This window comes from Agelaius tricolor, unplaced genomic scaffold (genome assembly GCF_023055355.1).
Source record: "Agelaius tricolor isolate 1412-34295 unplaced genomic scaffold, bAgeTri1.0.p SCAF_2, whole genome shotgun sequence".
In the NCBI taxonomy this organism is placed as follows: Eukaryota; Metazoa; Chordata; class Aves; order Passeriformes; family Icteridae; genus Agelaius; species Agelaius tricolor.
Window position 1 is genome coordinate 72,403,797 of NW_027269262.1, and position 17,191 is coordinate 72,420,987.

General features: G+C 37.8%; 1 protein-coding gene across 5 annotated transcripts in view; it reads left to right on the forward strand.

Annotated features, from left to right (window-relative positions):
* Positions 1 to 17,191, forward strand: part of RGS22 (regulator of G protein signaling 22) — a 62,755-nt gene that overhangs the window by 33,360 nt on the left and 12,204 nt on the right. For all 5 annotated transcript variants that reach the window (XM_071421500.1, XM_071421503.1, XM_071421501.1 and 2 more), the window contains 7 exons: positions 593 to 787; positions 5,006 to 5,095; positions 5,592 to 5,740; positions 8,764 to 8,926; positions 9,541 to 9,699; positions 13,585 to 13,746; positions 16,609 to 16,788. In XM_071421500.1, coding sequence (XP_071277601.1) covers positions 593 to 787; positions 5,006 to 5,095; positions 5,592 to 5,740; positions 8,764 to 8,926; positions 9,541 to 9,699; positions 13,585 to 13,746; positions 16,609 to 16,788 — 1,098 coding nt within the window. The remainder of the gene's footprint in view (positions 1 to 592; positions 788 to 5,005; positions 5,096 to 5,591; positions 5,741 to 8,763; positions 8,927 to 9,540; positions 9,700 to 13,584; positions 13,747 to 16,608; positions 16,789 to 17,191) is intronic.

A 17,191-nucleotide genomic window follows, 5' to 3' on the forward strand; every position in this document is an offset into this window, starting at 1 on the left:
CCCTCCAGGTTCAGTTTTCTGCTCCTTGTACATGTTGAATGGCAAACTCTGTGCTTCAGATAAGAAGCATGTTGTGATTCTTGTTTTGGTAAGGGCTTAGACCTCAGCTGTGCAGTGGTATCTCCTGCATGGATCCTGTACAGTAATAAGTGTCTCACCATTGTCAAAAAATTATCAAAGAGAGCCTCCACAGAGAATTAAATAGTATCATTTTTCCTTAATTTTAATCTCAAATTTACAAATGACATCTCTTAGAAGAAGTAAGATGCCTTCACTAGTTGGCCCAGCCCATATTCTGCAAAACAACAGTGTGACTTCATGAGGAGTGCAGTTGCTGTAATAATTGTGGTTATCTGATTCTTAAGTATCAGCCAAATATATCCAAGTGAAAATTGCACTAACCATTTTAATGAGAAAGAGTAAAAATGGCAGGGGGATTAATTATGTCAATAACTGAATTTTGAACTAATACTAGTTCTGAACATACAGCAGGACAGTGGGGGACAAATATGCATTCATTCTCTCCTTCAAGGGTCTGTGACCATTGAAATGTATGATGGCTAAGATACAGTTTTCTTCTGTTTTATTGTAGTTCCTTTATGCAACTTACATTGCTCCATCTGCCAGTATGGACACTGGACTTCATCAGAATAAGAAAAATATGATTTATCACAAAATTGACCCAGCGTTTGAGGACCTTTTTGACCCAGCAGAAGAACATATCCTCACTGTTTTGCTGGAACCATGGATGAAGATGGTGGAAGAAGACAAATACACTTATAGAAAGGTAATATCTGGATGACACCATGAAAAATTCTTATTTCAGGGAAGAAAATCACAAGATCATTTATATGAACCCTGTTGTATTTAAACTCCAGAAGGGAGAAGTATTACAAGATGTTTTACTTACTCCTGTCTATCCTGATAAGTTGAAATAGGCTGAGCTCCCTGTGGAGAGCAGACTTCTCATCTGAAAGGAAGCTGTGGGCTTCATAGACTCCTTGGCCTGTGAATTGGGGAGAAACACATCTTGCTGTGGTAAAATTTATCTTTGCACTCAGGAAGTTTCTGAAATTGTACCATTGATCAGAAGTAATTTTTTTAATGGTGGATTGCCCACAAGCACTCTGTATTTTTAATGATAAGCACATAGTAAGGTGTTTTTTTTGAGTGTCAGTGCAGTGACTGTAGGTATTTCTGGTGTTTAGAATTTAAGTGCAGTTACTGCTTAGCATAGAAGAAATGTGACATGGTGGTTCAGCTGTATTTGCCCCAAACACTTTTTAGATTGTTGCTCTGAAAAAGTGGCTCAGAGGTGTACTCAGTTCTAATCCCAAAATGTTCTGCAAGTTTGAATTGAGCATGCTCATGGAGGTCAGAGGAAAGGGCTGCAATCCTGGCTGTGCCTCTGACCAATAACAGCAAGAAATGGTGATGACAGTGGTGTGGATGCTGTGGCTCTCTGCTATTTGTAAACTTACCTACAAGTTGCTTGCTGAAGGTCAAACTCCTTCTGGGTGCCACAATACGAGAAAGATACAAAGCTCTTGTAGGGCCCTTCTAACTCAGGATGCTCTATGATTCTAATTTCAAGTCTTTAGCATCTCTCTCTTGGAAATAGAAGGAGAAACTTACAGTGGAAAATCAGGAGAGAGAGGGCAGGAAGTTGGTTCTTGTTCCTGTTTTTCTTCACTATGAGGTTAGATGAAGCATCTCCAATTTATAGGAAATATCATCACTTATTGATGATACTTCTGTCAGCTTGTAATGACATTCCCACATTGCCCACTGCAAAATATTTTGAAATCTCCTTTTTCAGAAGTTTTGTAATACAGTCTATTTTTTGTTCTGTATCATGTATGAATGTAAGAAAAACTAGATGAATTGATACCTAAAATCAAAGTCGAGAATGGTCTTCTAGCCAGTATTAAACATTTAAAAACAGATTGTAAGAACAGAAAAGAGACATACAGCTATCTTCAGCACTTTGCAACCAAGAAAGTTCATGGAACAGAGGTCTTATCCATATTCTTGATTTTAATAGTCTTTGAGGAGATTTTTTTCCTCCATGGCTTTCTGTAAAGTGTATCTTGAGTGATGTATCTTCAGCCTCACTGTAGAAGTGAGTTTCATGGTTTAGTCATGCAATAGGAGAAAAAATGTGTATCTTGATTTGTTTGGAAATGCCTCCCTGATAATTTCCCCTGGTGCCCTAGTTTTGTATATCACAAAGAACAAGTGAACAATTATTATCTTGTCCTGTTCTCAATGTTGTTATGCTTTTACAAGTTTCTGTGATATCCCACTTCATTTAGATCTCCCTGAAACTCAAGAATCCTAGGCACTTTGACCTGTCCTCTTACAAAAGGTGTTCCATACCTTTGTTGCACTTATTGCCCCATCTGTATGTATTATATTATTTTGATGAGATGCAAGCAATACTCAAAGTCTGGATGCACCAGGGATCATCCAGTGGCAGAACCATGTTTTCTCTTGTGCTCTTTGCCCATTCCTAATTGTCCCTATCATTCTAATTGCTTTTTGACTCCTGGTGAACTTTGAGTGGATGTGCAAAATGTAAGCTAATAGCCATCTGCAATGATTCCAAGATTCCCTTCCTAAGTAATAACTACTAATGGAAAGCCCTAATTTGGAGCTCATTGGAATGACTTAATGTTTATTATCGTTGAATTCAGCTGGCCTTTTATCACACAGATGCTAAAGTGTCCTGCTATCCTGCAGCTTTTCACAGTCAATTTAATTTTTTGCTCTGTGGAATCATTTTGCAAACTTTGTTGTCTCCTCACTCACCTCCTTTCCACATAGTTTCTGAATGTTTAAAAAACAACCTCAGTGCAGGTCCCTGTGAGACTACAATAGGAACCCCACCCCATAATGAAAGTTATTTATTTCTTTGGTTTTGATTTTCTACCTTCTACTTAATTCACGAGGGGACTTTCTCTCTCATCCTGTGATAACATAATATCTTTTAGAAGTTTTGAAACTTTGAGAAACTTAATGAAATGAAATATAGTAATCCAAACACATCTGTAAAATATTTTCTTTGCTTTTCAACATCTTTTCTAACCTTTCAGATAAATTATTTTTTCTGAACTATTTCAGCTATAATTCTTTATGACCTGCAGTGCACCTTGGAATTGACTGATACTTTTCATGAATCTAAAATTTTATGTAATATCTATCAGGCTAGTTTTAGTCTTTCGTAGCTGGGTATTTTCTGTGCGTGCTATCTGTAAGGGTTGTCTAGAGTCCATTGCCGGTCCTCACTGAGTCAAATCATCAGCACAGCCGAGGGTTCTCATACATCGTTTTTGCATAAAAAGGAGTCTGCTTTAGAGCTCTCTGTTTTCACTGCTTCTAGTGAAAAGTAAGAATTGAAGAGATATACTTGTCCGTTAATATGTGTGTCAGTTTATATCTCCTTAAGTTAACCAGAGGATAATCTCTTGCCCTTTCAGTTTGGAGGATGTGTTCCTTTGCAAGTGAGGTTACATGCTGACTTCTCAGTGCTTTAACAACACAAAGATCTTAATCTGAGCACAAAAAAACCCAACAAAATCCTTTTGACTGCACAATACAAGTGTTTGTGAAGAGTTACAATACAAAGACATTAAACGACCTTCTTCTAGGAGGCACTGGAGTCTCTTTGTACTAGGTGCAGGCTGATAGTTAGGCACACTCCTTCCCAAGCACAAAGACAACGTCTGCTTTGTATTTTGTTCAGTCCCTGGCTCAACTCTTCCCCTTTGTTCTACTCTATATCAGGACATATTTGGCCCATAATGAAACAAGATATTTTATCAAGAATTAGGTGAGTCCAAAATTGTTCATTTGGGACATGTTCAATATATATATATATATATCTACATTTTTTCTTTAAATGAAACAAGAAATCAGGAGAGTTTCTTTTTACTGTTGACTCTCATTCTGCCTCTGTCTGCTTTCTCTTCAAACTTTACGAAAAAATGTTCTGAATTGTTTTACTATTTATTTTAAACTGTATTTTCTTTTAAGGGAAAGAATAGCCCAAAGCACCTTATAACAATGGAATAAAGTTACATTGAACTTGAAGACATTCAGATAGCACAGTGATTAGTGTAGTATTCACATTTAGATGAAAATATAATGAATATTTTTCTAAGCATTCTCTTCTCTCTCTGGCGCATAAACACTTGTATAAGACAATCACAGCTCTCTAATCTTTGTAATGGGCATGCAGATCAGTGTAAGGTATTGGCTCGATTTTGCTAAATATCTTAAAATCTGCATTAAAATGGTTTAGGCAGCAAGGAAGGTCACCCAGTATCTCATTCACAGTTACTGATTGTACATAACTGAAGAATTGTTCTAGTTACATACAGCTTCTAATTAAGTTAAAAATGCCAACTTCATGGATTCAAATCACACACAGTAAATAATTTAAGAAATAGGACAAGACTGAAAGTCTGAAAGCTTTCATCTTTATTGTTTAGCTATTTTAACATCTTTCTCAACTTAAATTTCTGTTTCTCTAAATCTGTGGCACTCTGTCTTCTTGGCATTTCCCGTTGAGAGTCCTAGTTTTAAGAACTGTTTTTCTGCTTCTCAGGGGCAGTTTGACATACAATTTGCTGGTATAGGCAATCAGGTATGTCTGACCCAATATACACAATATAATATATGCAAAACATACACAATATATTATGTACACATTAGAATTTAGCAATTTTTGAATCAATTTGCCTAAAGTTGTAGTTAGGTTATTTAGTAGTTATCTACAGAAATCTGCATCTGAGCCTATGCAGATGGGAAAAGTGTATTCTACCAGAGCTATTGATAGAATTGTTTGTCACAAGAATGTGACTTCTTGTCTCTTCTAAACATCAGTCTCATTGCTGACAGATGTATTCTTTTCCATCCACTGTCACTGGCAAAATGCCCATGTAGTTCTCCATCTTTCTATAATGTGTACTGTAGGGGTGATACAAGATATTATTTTTATTAGGTGGAGTTGGTGGAAGAAACTCAACAGCTGGAGTCCATGTACTTTAGAGAGCTCCAGGCTTTGCATCAAGTGAGTTCCAAGAAGGATGAGGTAAGACAAGTACCTACTAACAAAAACAAACCCTTTCTCTGTCAGAGAGGGTTCACACTTTGAGTATCAGCAATGAAAAGCTGACCAGATGCCAGTTTGGAGAAGCAAATAGTCTGATTTCTACCATTTATTTTGGGGACTGATTGACAGCCATTGTGTTAATTAGATACACAGGTCTTCTGTCAGTTCCATCAACATCAGATCTAAAGTCTGTGGAATGTGTTTTGGGCCCCTACTCTTGAGTAAATGCCTCCATTTCAAGGGAATTAGAGGTATATATTGGATTATTTGATTATGGAACCTGCAGACACTGATATGTTTAAAGCAAACATAAAAGTAAAGCTTGCTAGGAGCTGGAGCCTTAACTCAATTTATTTTCTTAGTGATTAGAAAGCTATTTTACAGAGATAGGTTATCTAATGCAAGGATTATTAGACTGAGCAAAATGCAGAGGTGAAAAAAGCAGTTATGCAAGCAAAATAATTTCTCCCCTCAGAGTACTGTTGCTGACACGGGGGCTCTCAAAGAAGATCAGCACTTGCATCAAGCTCCCAAAGAATTGGCAGGTCCTAATCTGTCTGACCTGATCCATGACAAGGAGAAGTTAGAACAGTTCCAGGCTTTTCTTGATAAGCATTCTGCTAGGTACGTTTCTTCATTATTGTTATTTTACCTGTTTCTAAGCTCAGAAGAAATATTTGCTAATGATCTTGGCTATCTAAATGTTGACAGATTTTAGTCTTTCAAAAAATGTTTTTGCATATTTATGAAACACACAGACACATTGTTCAGACAACTGAATTGTCTGAACATGTTTGGGGTAAAAATTCTCCTGTCAAAACATATTTGTATTACAGTTCTGTTTTCAGTTTCTGCTTTGATTAGTGGCAAACCCCTGAGTAGAACAATTAGCCTATAATGAGTAAAATTTTCTCTTTTTTAGTACAGATTCAATTTAGTACATTTTAAAAATTAAAGCTGGTTATTATAAAAATGTACAAATAGAAAACAGGCATGTTATTGTCACAGTGTGACAGCAACCACAGTTTTGTGTCTGCTGAGCAGATTTAAGTACTAGCTTGTAGCAGATACAATCTCAGGCAGAGTCTTCGAAAAGGTGAGCCTGTTTGTTTTAAAAGTAAGATCTGAACAGAAGCTGATACTCTTTCTTTTGTCTTTAAATTGTTGCTTCCTTCCTTTAGTCGGGCTTCCCATGAGTTGATGCTTTGCATATTGGCTGTTGCTTCTAGTCAAGCACTGCTATAGCTTTACATTGGATATTAGTCAGCTTTTTCAAAACTGCCCAGAAAGGGGCATCTGGCACAAAACTCCTCTGGCCAAGATTCAGTGTCATCACTTCTGCTTATCACATAGGTTCTCTTTGTAGTCAGAGAGACAAAAATATACACTCCTGGACACAATATTCCGAATTCTGAAGGTAAAATCTAAAACCAGTTTGCATGGATCATTCCTACGATTACTGACTACAAAAGGACTGCAGATAATGAGTTCAGATGGAAATTCTTATGGTCTAGCTGCCTATAGTCAGGTGACTTCTGGTTTAGTTGTCTAGAACAGTGGTCTCCAAACTTCTTGCTCATGCATCTCATCAGTAAAAAGTTTTTGAGCATGGAACCCTAGTATGTATGTGTATATATATATATATATATATATATATATATATATATATATAATTTTTTATACATTATATACATGTGCTACTAAAGTTTTAATATTTTCTTGCTGCCCCTCAAAAAATGGTCTTGCACACCCCCTTCAGACATTGCGGTTCAGAGACCACTAGTCTTGAGTTCCTCTCTAACTGGGGAAATGGTAGGAATCAGCAGATAACAGGTCATGGACAGGTATGCTGAATTGTCTCTGGTATTTCCTGCTTTGTTCATCACAGAAAGGTCTCATTTTAAGTGGTAGAACCAGGCAGAGAATTGTTTTAATTTATGGAGCCTTTTTTTTTTTTTAAATAAACCTTCATAATGAAGAAAAACATTTGAAAAAGTCTCACAACAGTGTTTTAGGCCTGGGTCCAGATTAGTTACTCTGGAGTCCAGCTGGAGTCCACAACAGAGGTGCTTAATGTAAGCTGAAGGGATCCTAGAACTAATGCAGTCTGGAAAATGTCAGAAAAAAACAATGAACACATCATTTACCTTTTTATCAAAACTTATGGTTCTGATAATGTCCAAATGTAAGTGATCCAAGTTTCAGGAAGCACAGGCTGCTGAGTACCTGTGCACAAATTCTGGTAAGAAACTAAGCAAAGCTCCATTAATTAATACTTTGTTAAGTGTATAGGATATATTCACACAATTGCAGGATAATTTGTGTTACTTCAGGTTAGTGAATTACCACTTGTTAGTCTCGCCAGGCTAATTGACTATGGATGTCCTCCTGATCCAGTATGCCAAGATAAGCCACCACTAAACAGTTTAACACACTTGAACATTATATATTTTACTTTTTAAAAAGATACACGTATTTGGTCAGTTGTCATAGGTAGATGCCAAGGAGTTACACCATAAACCACAGTAATTTGGATCACTTGCATTTGGGTGAACTTAGTCATGTTGTGATGAACTAGCAAATGAAAGAATTTCAGTCTCAATAGAACTTAGGGTTCTGTAAGGGTCTCAAAAGACTTTTGAAAGGAGAACATCTGTTCTTAAATCGGTCAGATGGTTTTGAACATTTTACTCATAGATTAATGTTTTGAAAAAGCCAGTGATTAACCAAATGGAAAACTGAAACAGATTTGACTGAATTCAATGTTTCATATTTCCTGCTGCAGATACAATGAATGTACTCACTAAAATGTTCATATAACTTCAGCTAATAAGATACTGTCAGAAAACAGTCAAATAAATTAAACTGAAATTGTAGATATGTCATTTATTCTGTTGTCTGGTTTAGAGAATGAAACCATTCTATGATTCTATGAAAACAAATTTAAATTTATAGTGTACACTCAAACATTATGAACAATATATAGATTGAGAATTGCATCATTGAAATTATTTGTCACCAATTAAATAAGTAATAGAATTGGTAATTTATGAGAAAGCAGCCCACAAAAAGCCCTAGAAACAAATTTTGCCATTAATAGTTTTTATCTGCTCAGCTGCAGACTGACTTAAACTCTAGCACTTCACAGGGGGCAGGAAGGAGGTGATTTCTTGGGCTGATGTTCCCAGCTGTCATCCCTGCTTCTTTCTCAGGCAATATAACAAAGAGGCAGAGCAGGAGGTGTCAACTCATCTCTCAGGGGCTCGCAGCCTCAGTACTGATTCAAATTCTCATCTGTTTCACTCTTCATTCTCTCTGTGAGCTCTGCATGATGGTTCTGGTCCACAGTCCCTGCTGGATTTAGCAGTGGCATATTGAGGAGGTTACTCCTTTCAGGGTACCCCCAGATGGCACCCTAAGTGAGATCTCTAAGACAAAAGTTTGCTCTGCCTGTTCAGTAAGTGCCATGGTCTCAGCAGATGGTACTAGCAGAGAAAAAATGTCATAAAATTTCAGCCCAATCTGACCTGGTATTTAGGTCTTGAATACTTTGGTATGGTATAGTTGTGGTTAAACTAATAACTCCCTAGAATGTTGATGAAATTAACTCAATACTTAAATAACATTCTGTTTAAATTTGTTTGTAGCATGGATCTCATGTGCTGGCTAGATATTGAAGACTTCAGAAAGATGCTCCAAAAGGATAAAGAAAAAAGTGATGAAAAATCGAAAGACATTAAAACCAAGTACTTAAACAATGAGTACTTCTTTGGACCCAACAGCCCAGCTACCAGAGAACAACAAGAAGAGGTAGCAGTCACAGAGCCATTCATAAAGAACAGTCACTGTGACTGTGACTGAGATAAAAATCCACAAGTGGGTCTGCTCCAGCTTTTCCCCAAGCTATCTCCGCAAATCTTGCCTATATTTTTGGCTAGAAGTATGGTTCTATTATGGTTGTATAGGTCCCTTCCTTCCTGTTCAGGCTTTTCCTCCCTACCTCTTACAGAACATCTCTCCTGAACTGTGATCTAGGCCATAGTCAAAGCATGTACAAGACAGCTCAGAAAAAGTGTAAAAATAGCTTTCAGGCACAGTGACTTGTTCCAGCTTTTTATTTTAGTATGTCAGTAAAGCTCAGACAACAAGTCTGAGCTGTGGTGCTCTGATATATCTTGATACTTAGGCAATTTACTTGGTCAAGCTGGGGTATTATTCACCAGAGTCTGTATCTTATTATAGGTAGGGACAAATGTAATCTGTTCCCTTTTATGAAAAGTACATGTGAGCCTTGGGTAAGCATGCATTAAGTGCTTTGCTTACAGTTAAGCTCATGCTTTGCTAAATCAAGGATGTAGAGAGATAAAGGACTTTTGGTATACACAAACGTTTATGTCATGTGTTATTGTATTTGGATTGCTTAGCTAATGCATTCAGGTGGAGGAAGGAGACAAAGCCTTCCTGATCAGCTTTCGGCAGCGGCTCTGCTACAAGTTCAGCAATGTGTCCAGAAGAGATTAGAAAAACAATGGCTGCCATTGTTCCTGGCAGATGAACACCATGGGGCAGAGGAAGAAGCAAAGGTAATTTTTTAACAACAGCAACACATACAGGCATTGTTTTTTGTTTGGCTCATAATTTACCATTGGGGTAGAAAGGTTCAGAGGAAAAGCAGCCCACAATTTACTTTCAGTTTACATTGAAAGAAATGCTGTAGCATGTACAGGTTGAAACATTTATCTTGGTAAGTGTGAAGGCAGTTCATCTGAAGGCTTAGTTAAGCTGACAGTATTATTGTTAGATACCAAATCTGAAGGAGCTGGTGTTAGCTCTGCTGACATCCAGCCTGCCAGGAGAGTGACCTAATTTTTGCTGCACTGCTACACTCTCCCTATGCCATTTTGGCTTAGCCATACAGTTGCACACTGAAGAAATACTGCTTTGTGTAAAGAATTTTCCCAAGGGGACCAGGACACAAGCAAATGAGTGAGCTTCCCATGCTGTAATTCTTTCTCTTATGCTGTCCACATTCTCCCATCTGGAGCTGCAGTGCCTGCAGAATCGACTTCAGGACTTATGAAATTCTTTGGAGTGGGGAGGTTAACTGCTACAAGCCTTGCTCCTATTGGTTACTTCAGAAAGTTGCCAAACAGCTGGGAGTGAGGAGCCTTTCACTCCTGCTGGTTCATTAGGAAGACTGAGGAATGGGCAGAGCTAACATCTGCCTTTTATGAGTGCCTCTGTTGCTGTGATCCATGTTAGGGGATCATCCTGCTGGTGGCAGAGGCAAAGACTTGGTGTTTTGCACTTCCATAACAGCTCTGACATGTGAATGTCATAGCAGAGGGAAACTTCAAAGTTCAACCAAGTGGACACATATGCAACTGCATTGCTTGATAAAACTTTTTTTCTTTCATCTTTATAACATCATGAAGGTAGTCAGAAGTGTTGTCAGAAGTGCATATAAACTGAGTATTTTCCACTGATTCAGAGCACTAAGCAATCTGAAAAGTATAGGTTTTAATAAGAGAAACTATAATTTTAACAATGATTATGTGAATTAAATTTAAAAAAAATCCTAACCCTCTGCCTTTTTTTAGCTGAACTCTGCCTCCTTTACAAGCCCTGGCAGAAGACCAATAAGGCTAAGCTGCTTCCAGGTCTGGAAGCTAACTCATGCCTCTTTTTGCACCTGCTGCACTGTGTTGGCAGGGAGATTAGCCCAAGTAGTTTAGAAAATGCTGTATTCAACTCAAATAAACAGTTTACAGGAAATACATAGTTCTAATGAGCTTTCAGTCTTTTCTTAACTCCATTTATGTCCAATTGCTTTTTTCTCTTTCTTATTGAAAATTCAGAGGATGAAAAGATTCTTTGAAGAAAGTATTTTAGAAGAAGTGAAACCAGATGATATTCTCCACTGGCTTCATATTTCACAGTGACAAAACAGTGTGGGCATGCTATGTAGTCCTTATTCAGGAAACCTGCCCTCTGTTTGAGGTGTAATTCAGCTACAAAGAACTTGCAGGATCAAGTCTGTATTTATGATACAGCTGTGCAAAGGAACTAAAGTATTTCATACTAAAAAAAAAAAAAACCAAACCCAAAATTTATTCCTCACATAAGTGGTCCCTTAGAACATTATGGGTGAAGTAAACTCCACCACCAGTGGAGTGCACAATTTGACTGGTATTGCCTCTTGTCTTCTCTAGTTCCCCAGTCTTAATGAGCAGGTGTTCATTTATAGCTGAAGAAGGGATGGCATTCTGTGCAGGTCCACAACAAGTTTCAGACATAAAATCCATAAGAAGACATATAAACTATTCTACCACTGGGGTCTTAATGATTAAAAGGCTAACCAGAAAAAGAGAATATTTAAAAAATAGAATAATAATATTTTGAAAAGGGATATAACTGAAGATCTTTCACACAAAGACCAGCAAAAGACAACCAGGATGTGGAAGGCGAGTGAAATCTGCTATGTCTCTTGTGTCTGCAGTTTCACATTTCTTTTTCATTTCACAGTCTTACACATTTTTCACAATTTCCCTGTTGACAGTGTGAGTCCCAAATGTAATGCTGTTAAAAGCAATCATGACTGTACTGGTTACAGTGGGCTGATTACTCACATTACTCCTGAATTTAGTTCCCTGCTGGATGCTCATGGTAAATCTCTCTCCCTTTCTGTCTGGAGAGGTCATACTTGAAAATAAAGATCTCTTGTCCTGGGCTTTGGAGCACTATTAACACTCCCTAAACTAATATTGTACCTTTAATTCACATTTATCTGTATTTTGCATGCAGTGGACTTATTTGGACAAGCTGTTCATTCCAGCATCTGGTAGTTTATTTATTATTGCAAGTGGATTACGTGCAGACACAAAAGGGAATGTGAAATATGCAGCAGAGTGGGCAGGTTTAATCATATCTCACAGTATCTCTTTCATTTAGAATTGTATTTTAATCTCACAGCACTGAGATAATATCAAATTTAAACTTTTTAAACCTTTGTAATAATAGATTTCATCAGATGTTTGCCAGTTTTTTTCTTCTTGAAGAGCAGTGAACTTTTTGTGATTGCCAGCATACAAGTTGTGTACATTTGTTGGGTTGAACTTTTATTGTCTGTTGAAATCAAACTAGAGACCCGGTCACCAATTATCCATGCAAACCATCAGCACAAAAGGGATCCAAAGTGCATGTGGGTTCTGTTAAGTGAGTTTTCCCTTTGCCTGTTTGTCAGGGAGATGATTATTCTCCATGTTCTGCTTCAAGGTTGTTGACCCATAAAATAAGTAGTGTTTACATACTGCTATAGGGATGGAAGCAACATTTTGTTCTTCCCTTCATGAATATACCCTAGAAATAATTTTTCTCAAAAGTTCCCTAAATTCTGGTCACAGGGAATAGAACATGTTTGGAGAAGTGGAGAAGGGCTTGGAAAATCCAACTCTACTGCCTAAATTGAGCTGACTTTATTTTCACCAAAGGACTCTCTGGACAGCCACCACCCTCCTTGCCAGGGTAGGCTGTTACCCCTGGCAGGCTCTGTGACAGGACTGAGCAAAACCCCTGGTTTTAAGATAAGTTGCAGAAACCCTTTCAGCTTAGGATCAGCTTAGATTTCCAGGACTCTTGGCAACAACTAAAAATGTTTCTGACCGATGCTCACCACTGAACAGCACTCCACCCTTCCAGGACTTCAAGAGTTTTAAACCACTTTTAGAAGATGGTTTTCATTCATCCATCTGATAACAAAAGGGGGTTGTTTGGCTGTTCAGCAACAGCACGAGAACTGTTTGTTCAGGAAGGCAGGCCAGCATGAACTTCAGTTCAAACAAACTGTCCCTGCATAAGCCATCTTTCTTTCCCCACCCTTTCCTGGCTGCCTACTGTTCTGTGCTTGGCAGCATGAGGATTTCCAAAATGTCTCAATGACTTTAAATTCTATTTTACTATTGGTAGCTTTATTTCATGGAGAGCAAACTCTCTGGCTTCTGTGGGTGATCATAGCAACACATTTCAAACCTCATTTTGTTGGTGAGATTCCTGTCAGAAGCATTTTACAACTTTAAGCTATGTGGTTTGTGTGTTCCTTTTCCTTTGTTGTTTGTTTGCATAAAACTCAAACTGTTCTCTAGAAAAGTAACCCATTACCATAATCAATAACAAGAGCTGTTTCTATACTTTGTAGTATGCAGTCATATGGTCTAAATCATTGTCAGTCATTTCCTCTCCATCATATCTTCCAAAAAATGTTCCCCAAACCAAACTTTAAAAAAAAAAAAGAAGGAAAGGAAGAAATGAAACCTTGCCACATTTTATTGTATCCATGTCATAAACTCATAAACTACTGAAAGTTAGGGTCAGTGCAAAGATAAGAATCAGACAGTTTACACTAACTAATGCCTTTGTTATTGCTTTTTGAAACAAAGTTTATTTGGTGCATCTATTTTTTCTTTTGACAGCATGTGGACAATGAGAGTGTTTCTTCATCTAGTGAAATAATTGCTTTCCGCAAGGCACTCTTGGATCCAGTGACAGCAAATCTGTTTCAACGCTTTGTGGCACTGAAGGGAGACCTTCTGGGGAATGGGGTGCTCTTTTGGCAAGAGGTGCAAAAATATAAGGTATGATGGTAAAACAGAGCAAAGGGAATAGCATTCAATTTGTCAGCAAATTCATGCATTCTTGCAAATTAGGACAATTTTAACAAAAATATCTGTAGGCATTCTGTTGTTCATAGTATTCATAGTAAAGCCTCTTTCATTGTTTAAACTGTTCTTTTCATCAGTGAAAATCCTCTTAAGGGTAGCTATTCTTGACTCAAATGCATTATCCCTGTATTTCTTTATGCTTCTTCAAACTGTAGCATTCTTCTGAGTCTTTAAAGGAACACTTCTATCTTGCTAATGCCCAGAGTTTGGTATATATCTGTTGAGCAGTAGAAATAAGCAAGCATTAAAATGTTCATTCTGCCCTATAGCTGCAATCTGAATTTGGTGATTTCTCAAAAATGAGAGATAACTTTAAAATTCAATCAAATCTACAGATATAAAGATGGTATCAAAAAACCCCTATATGTAGAATGCAGACCACAGCTCCCTTGCACTTTGCAGAATCAAATTTGACTTGAGCTGAGCTTGGAACCAAAGTGAAATGTGATGAGAAAGGTCAGCAGGGATTACATCCCTCCCATATATATGTAGTTTTGTGAAATTGCTTGTGTGGGTTGAAATACAATAAAAAACGTCTGGAGTGAAACTTTAAGACACACTGCAGCCTCCTAGGAATATCCTGGACTGAATGCAGGGTCACCACAGATCTTTCATGTATTCCTCATTCCTTTTGCCTCTGGGATATTCCTGATGGAAGAGTGCTACCAGAGTGCAGAACCTCTTCTGGGCTCCTGAACATAGCCTATGTGCACATGAGAGGCAGGGAGCATGAGATTAGCTAACGTGCTCAGAAACTGGGCTGTAAACACAGTTGCTGTTGCAGTAGCACTTGGAGATCTGCTGCAGGCATGTGGGTGTACTTTCACTGTTTAATTTTATGAATTTGAATTTGATGTCTGCATTAGAAGGTGAAGCTCCTCCTGTTTCCAGGGGACAATCTCTCTTCCCCACAAAGGTTCTGATCTCCAGGCAAGGAGATCACTGGCTGAAATGCTCTCTAGGGGTGCTGCTGTCTCTCTCATGGTTACAGAGTGATTACCTTAGATTAAAACTCTGATATGAAGGTACCTGGTGTTCCATGACACAAATCCTTTTCTAGATATTTGAAGTTTTGTTGATTCTTGTGACTCTTCATTGCTACATTATGGAGGACATGGAAACTTTCTGCAAATTAATGTGGAGCGTGCTCTTAATTCTTTTCTTTGTAGAACTGCTCTCTGAAGAAAGCCTTCATTGTTTTTTGTTCCACCCCCTTTCCTGCATTTATGTTAATTTATTTGTCTTGTTATCCAGAAAAAGTAGAATCTGACCAGATTTCTCCATGCATGCAATGTCATGGTTGGCAGTTGATGCTCTTTGTAGAAGCAAAGGGCTGGAGTAGTAGGAGTGTTGTGGGTCAGGCTGAGCTGCAGGAATATTGCCAAAGGCGTGGGCAGCACTTTGCACAGTGCATACTTGTATTGTCTGAGCCCTATCATGCCATCAGTTTAGACTGAACTCCCTTTAGCTGTCAGTGACTGCATTGCTCCCATAACCCATCAGGCTGGAGGCACATCTTGGGACAATCCAAAACCAAGATTTTTTTTTTTTAAACAAATATGAAGAAACATAACTCTGTGGATCATTTCCATCTGGTTATCTATGCTCGGTCTCAACTCTCTTCATATCATATGGCTTGTTTGTCTTCCCTCATACTACAGCTCTCTGCCTTCTGTGCTAGATGAGCAAAGAAAGCCATTATATATATACTAAGGATATATTTATGTTTTTGCATTGCCTTAATTTCTTTGTTATAGTTGTTATAATTCTTTTTTTTTCCTTCCCAAAACTAAAAATATTCATAACAAAGCAAGCCAACTCTTTCACATACCACATTTCTGTTTAAAATTCATGGTTTTAATTTCTTTGCAAAGTCAATATGTAGCCTTCTATGCCAAAACTAAATTCAGATTCTTCATTTAAAGAGCTCTCTTCCTGACAACTCTTGAGTGGTCATTGTGTCATATTAATTTCTTGAAATATATAGATAAAGGGAAAGTTCATGTTTCAAAGTGTTGGAAGGACACTCTTTGAATTATTTTTCCTTCATGTCAAAGTCCAATGGTGGCATCGTCAGGGTGTCAAAACGCAGCAATAACAGGTTTTACAAGAACAATAGGATCACATTAAAAAAATAGAAAACCCCAGTGTTCCTTTGACATCTCACTCCTGTAAGTTCAGGTTTGTTTTGTATTCTATAGTGTACAGAGTTATTTCAAACTAGAAAATCTTAATGAATGGTGAAAGTAGAAGATTTCAATAAATGGAAGATTGTACTGGTAGCTGACAATTGTCCCCTCTTGTGACAACACTCCTAGTTAGAACATCTTGTACCCTCTAAGTATTTCCCCTCTTTTGTTGGAGCACTTAAAGCATTTCTTTATCTTGTATTTGCCATGGCTATGCAAGTCATAGCAGGCTCATTGTGAAAATCAGTGCCTTTCACACTTGTAGATGTGTTTCTCTTTTCAGAAATGTCTATTTGCCAGTAATGCATTTAAAATCTATGCTGTTATATCCAAACATGCAGGCAGAAATTATCACCTAAAAGCAATGATTGCTGTGTATCTGCATTTGCAAACCAGAAGCCTCATGCATGTCTGAAGTATGGTTTTGACCATGCACATTTACCAAAAGAATTTTGCCTTGCATACTGAAGGAATTTATTGTATAATTATTTTTGTTTGACCATTGCTCTTTGATGACTGGTGCCCTGTAAAAGTTCTTGCCTGTGTCTCTCTCCATTGACTGAAAATGGTATTTTTTATCTTTCAGGACTTGTGCCATTCTCATTGTGATGATGCCATAGTTCAGAGAAAGATCACAGCTATTATTGACTGCTTTATTAATTCTGCCATACCCCCAGCTTTGCAGATTGACATCCCACCTGAACAAGCAAAGAAGATTGTGGAGCACAGGAAAGAACTAGGACCTTACATTTTTAGAGAGGCACAGGTAAGAAGCTGAGTGATAGGTCTGGCCAGAGACTGAGTGACTGATTTTTAGAAAAGTCTTCATTGCTTATGTGGCAGTTAGGACTCCACACACAAGCCTGGGCTTGAAGGAGAAAGCTATAGTCATATATTTCAATGACTGTAAGGTGGAGATGGAAGAGAGTATTCAGATTTATCCTGCTCAATAAAGAAAATCTCTGACAGCTAGCTGATCCTGGAAAGGTATATCCAGGTCTCTGTTACGAATTCTGGCAGTAGAAATGAATTCTTTCTATGTTCTTAATTGCTTGTTCTTTACCACTTGGTTAATGTCACAGAAGTAATTTGTAGTTAGAAAGTCTGTGGTTTTCAAGTTTTATGAAAAATGCAGATGTGAGTCAAGCACAAAGACAGCTTAACTTGCT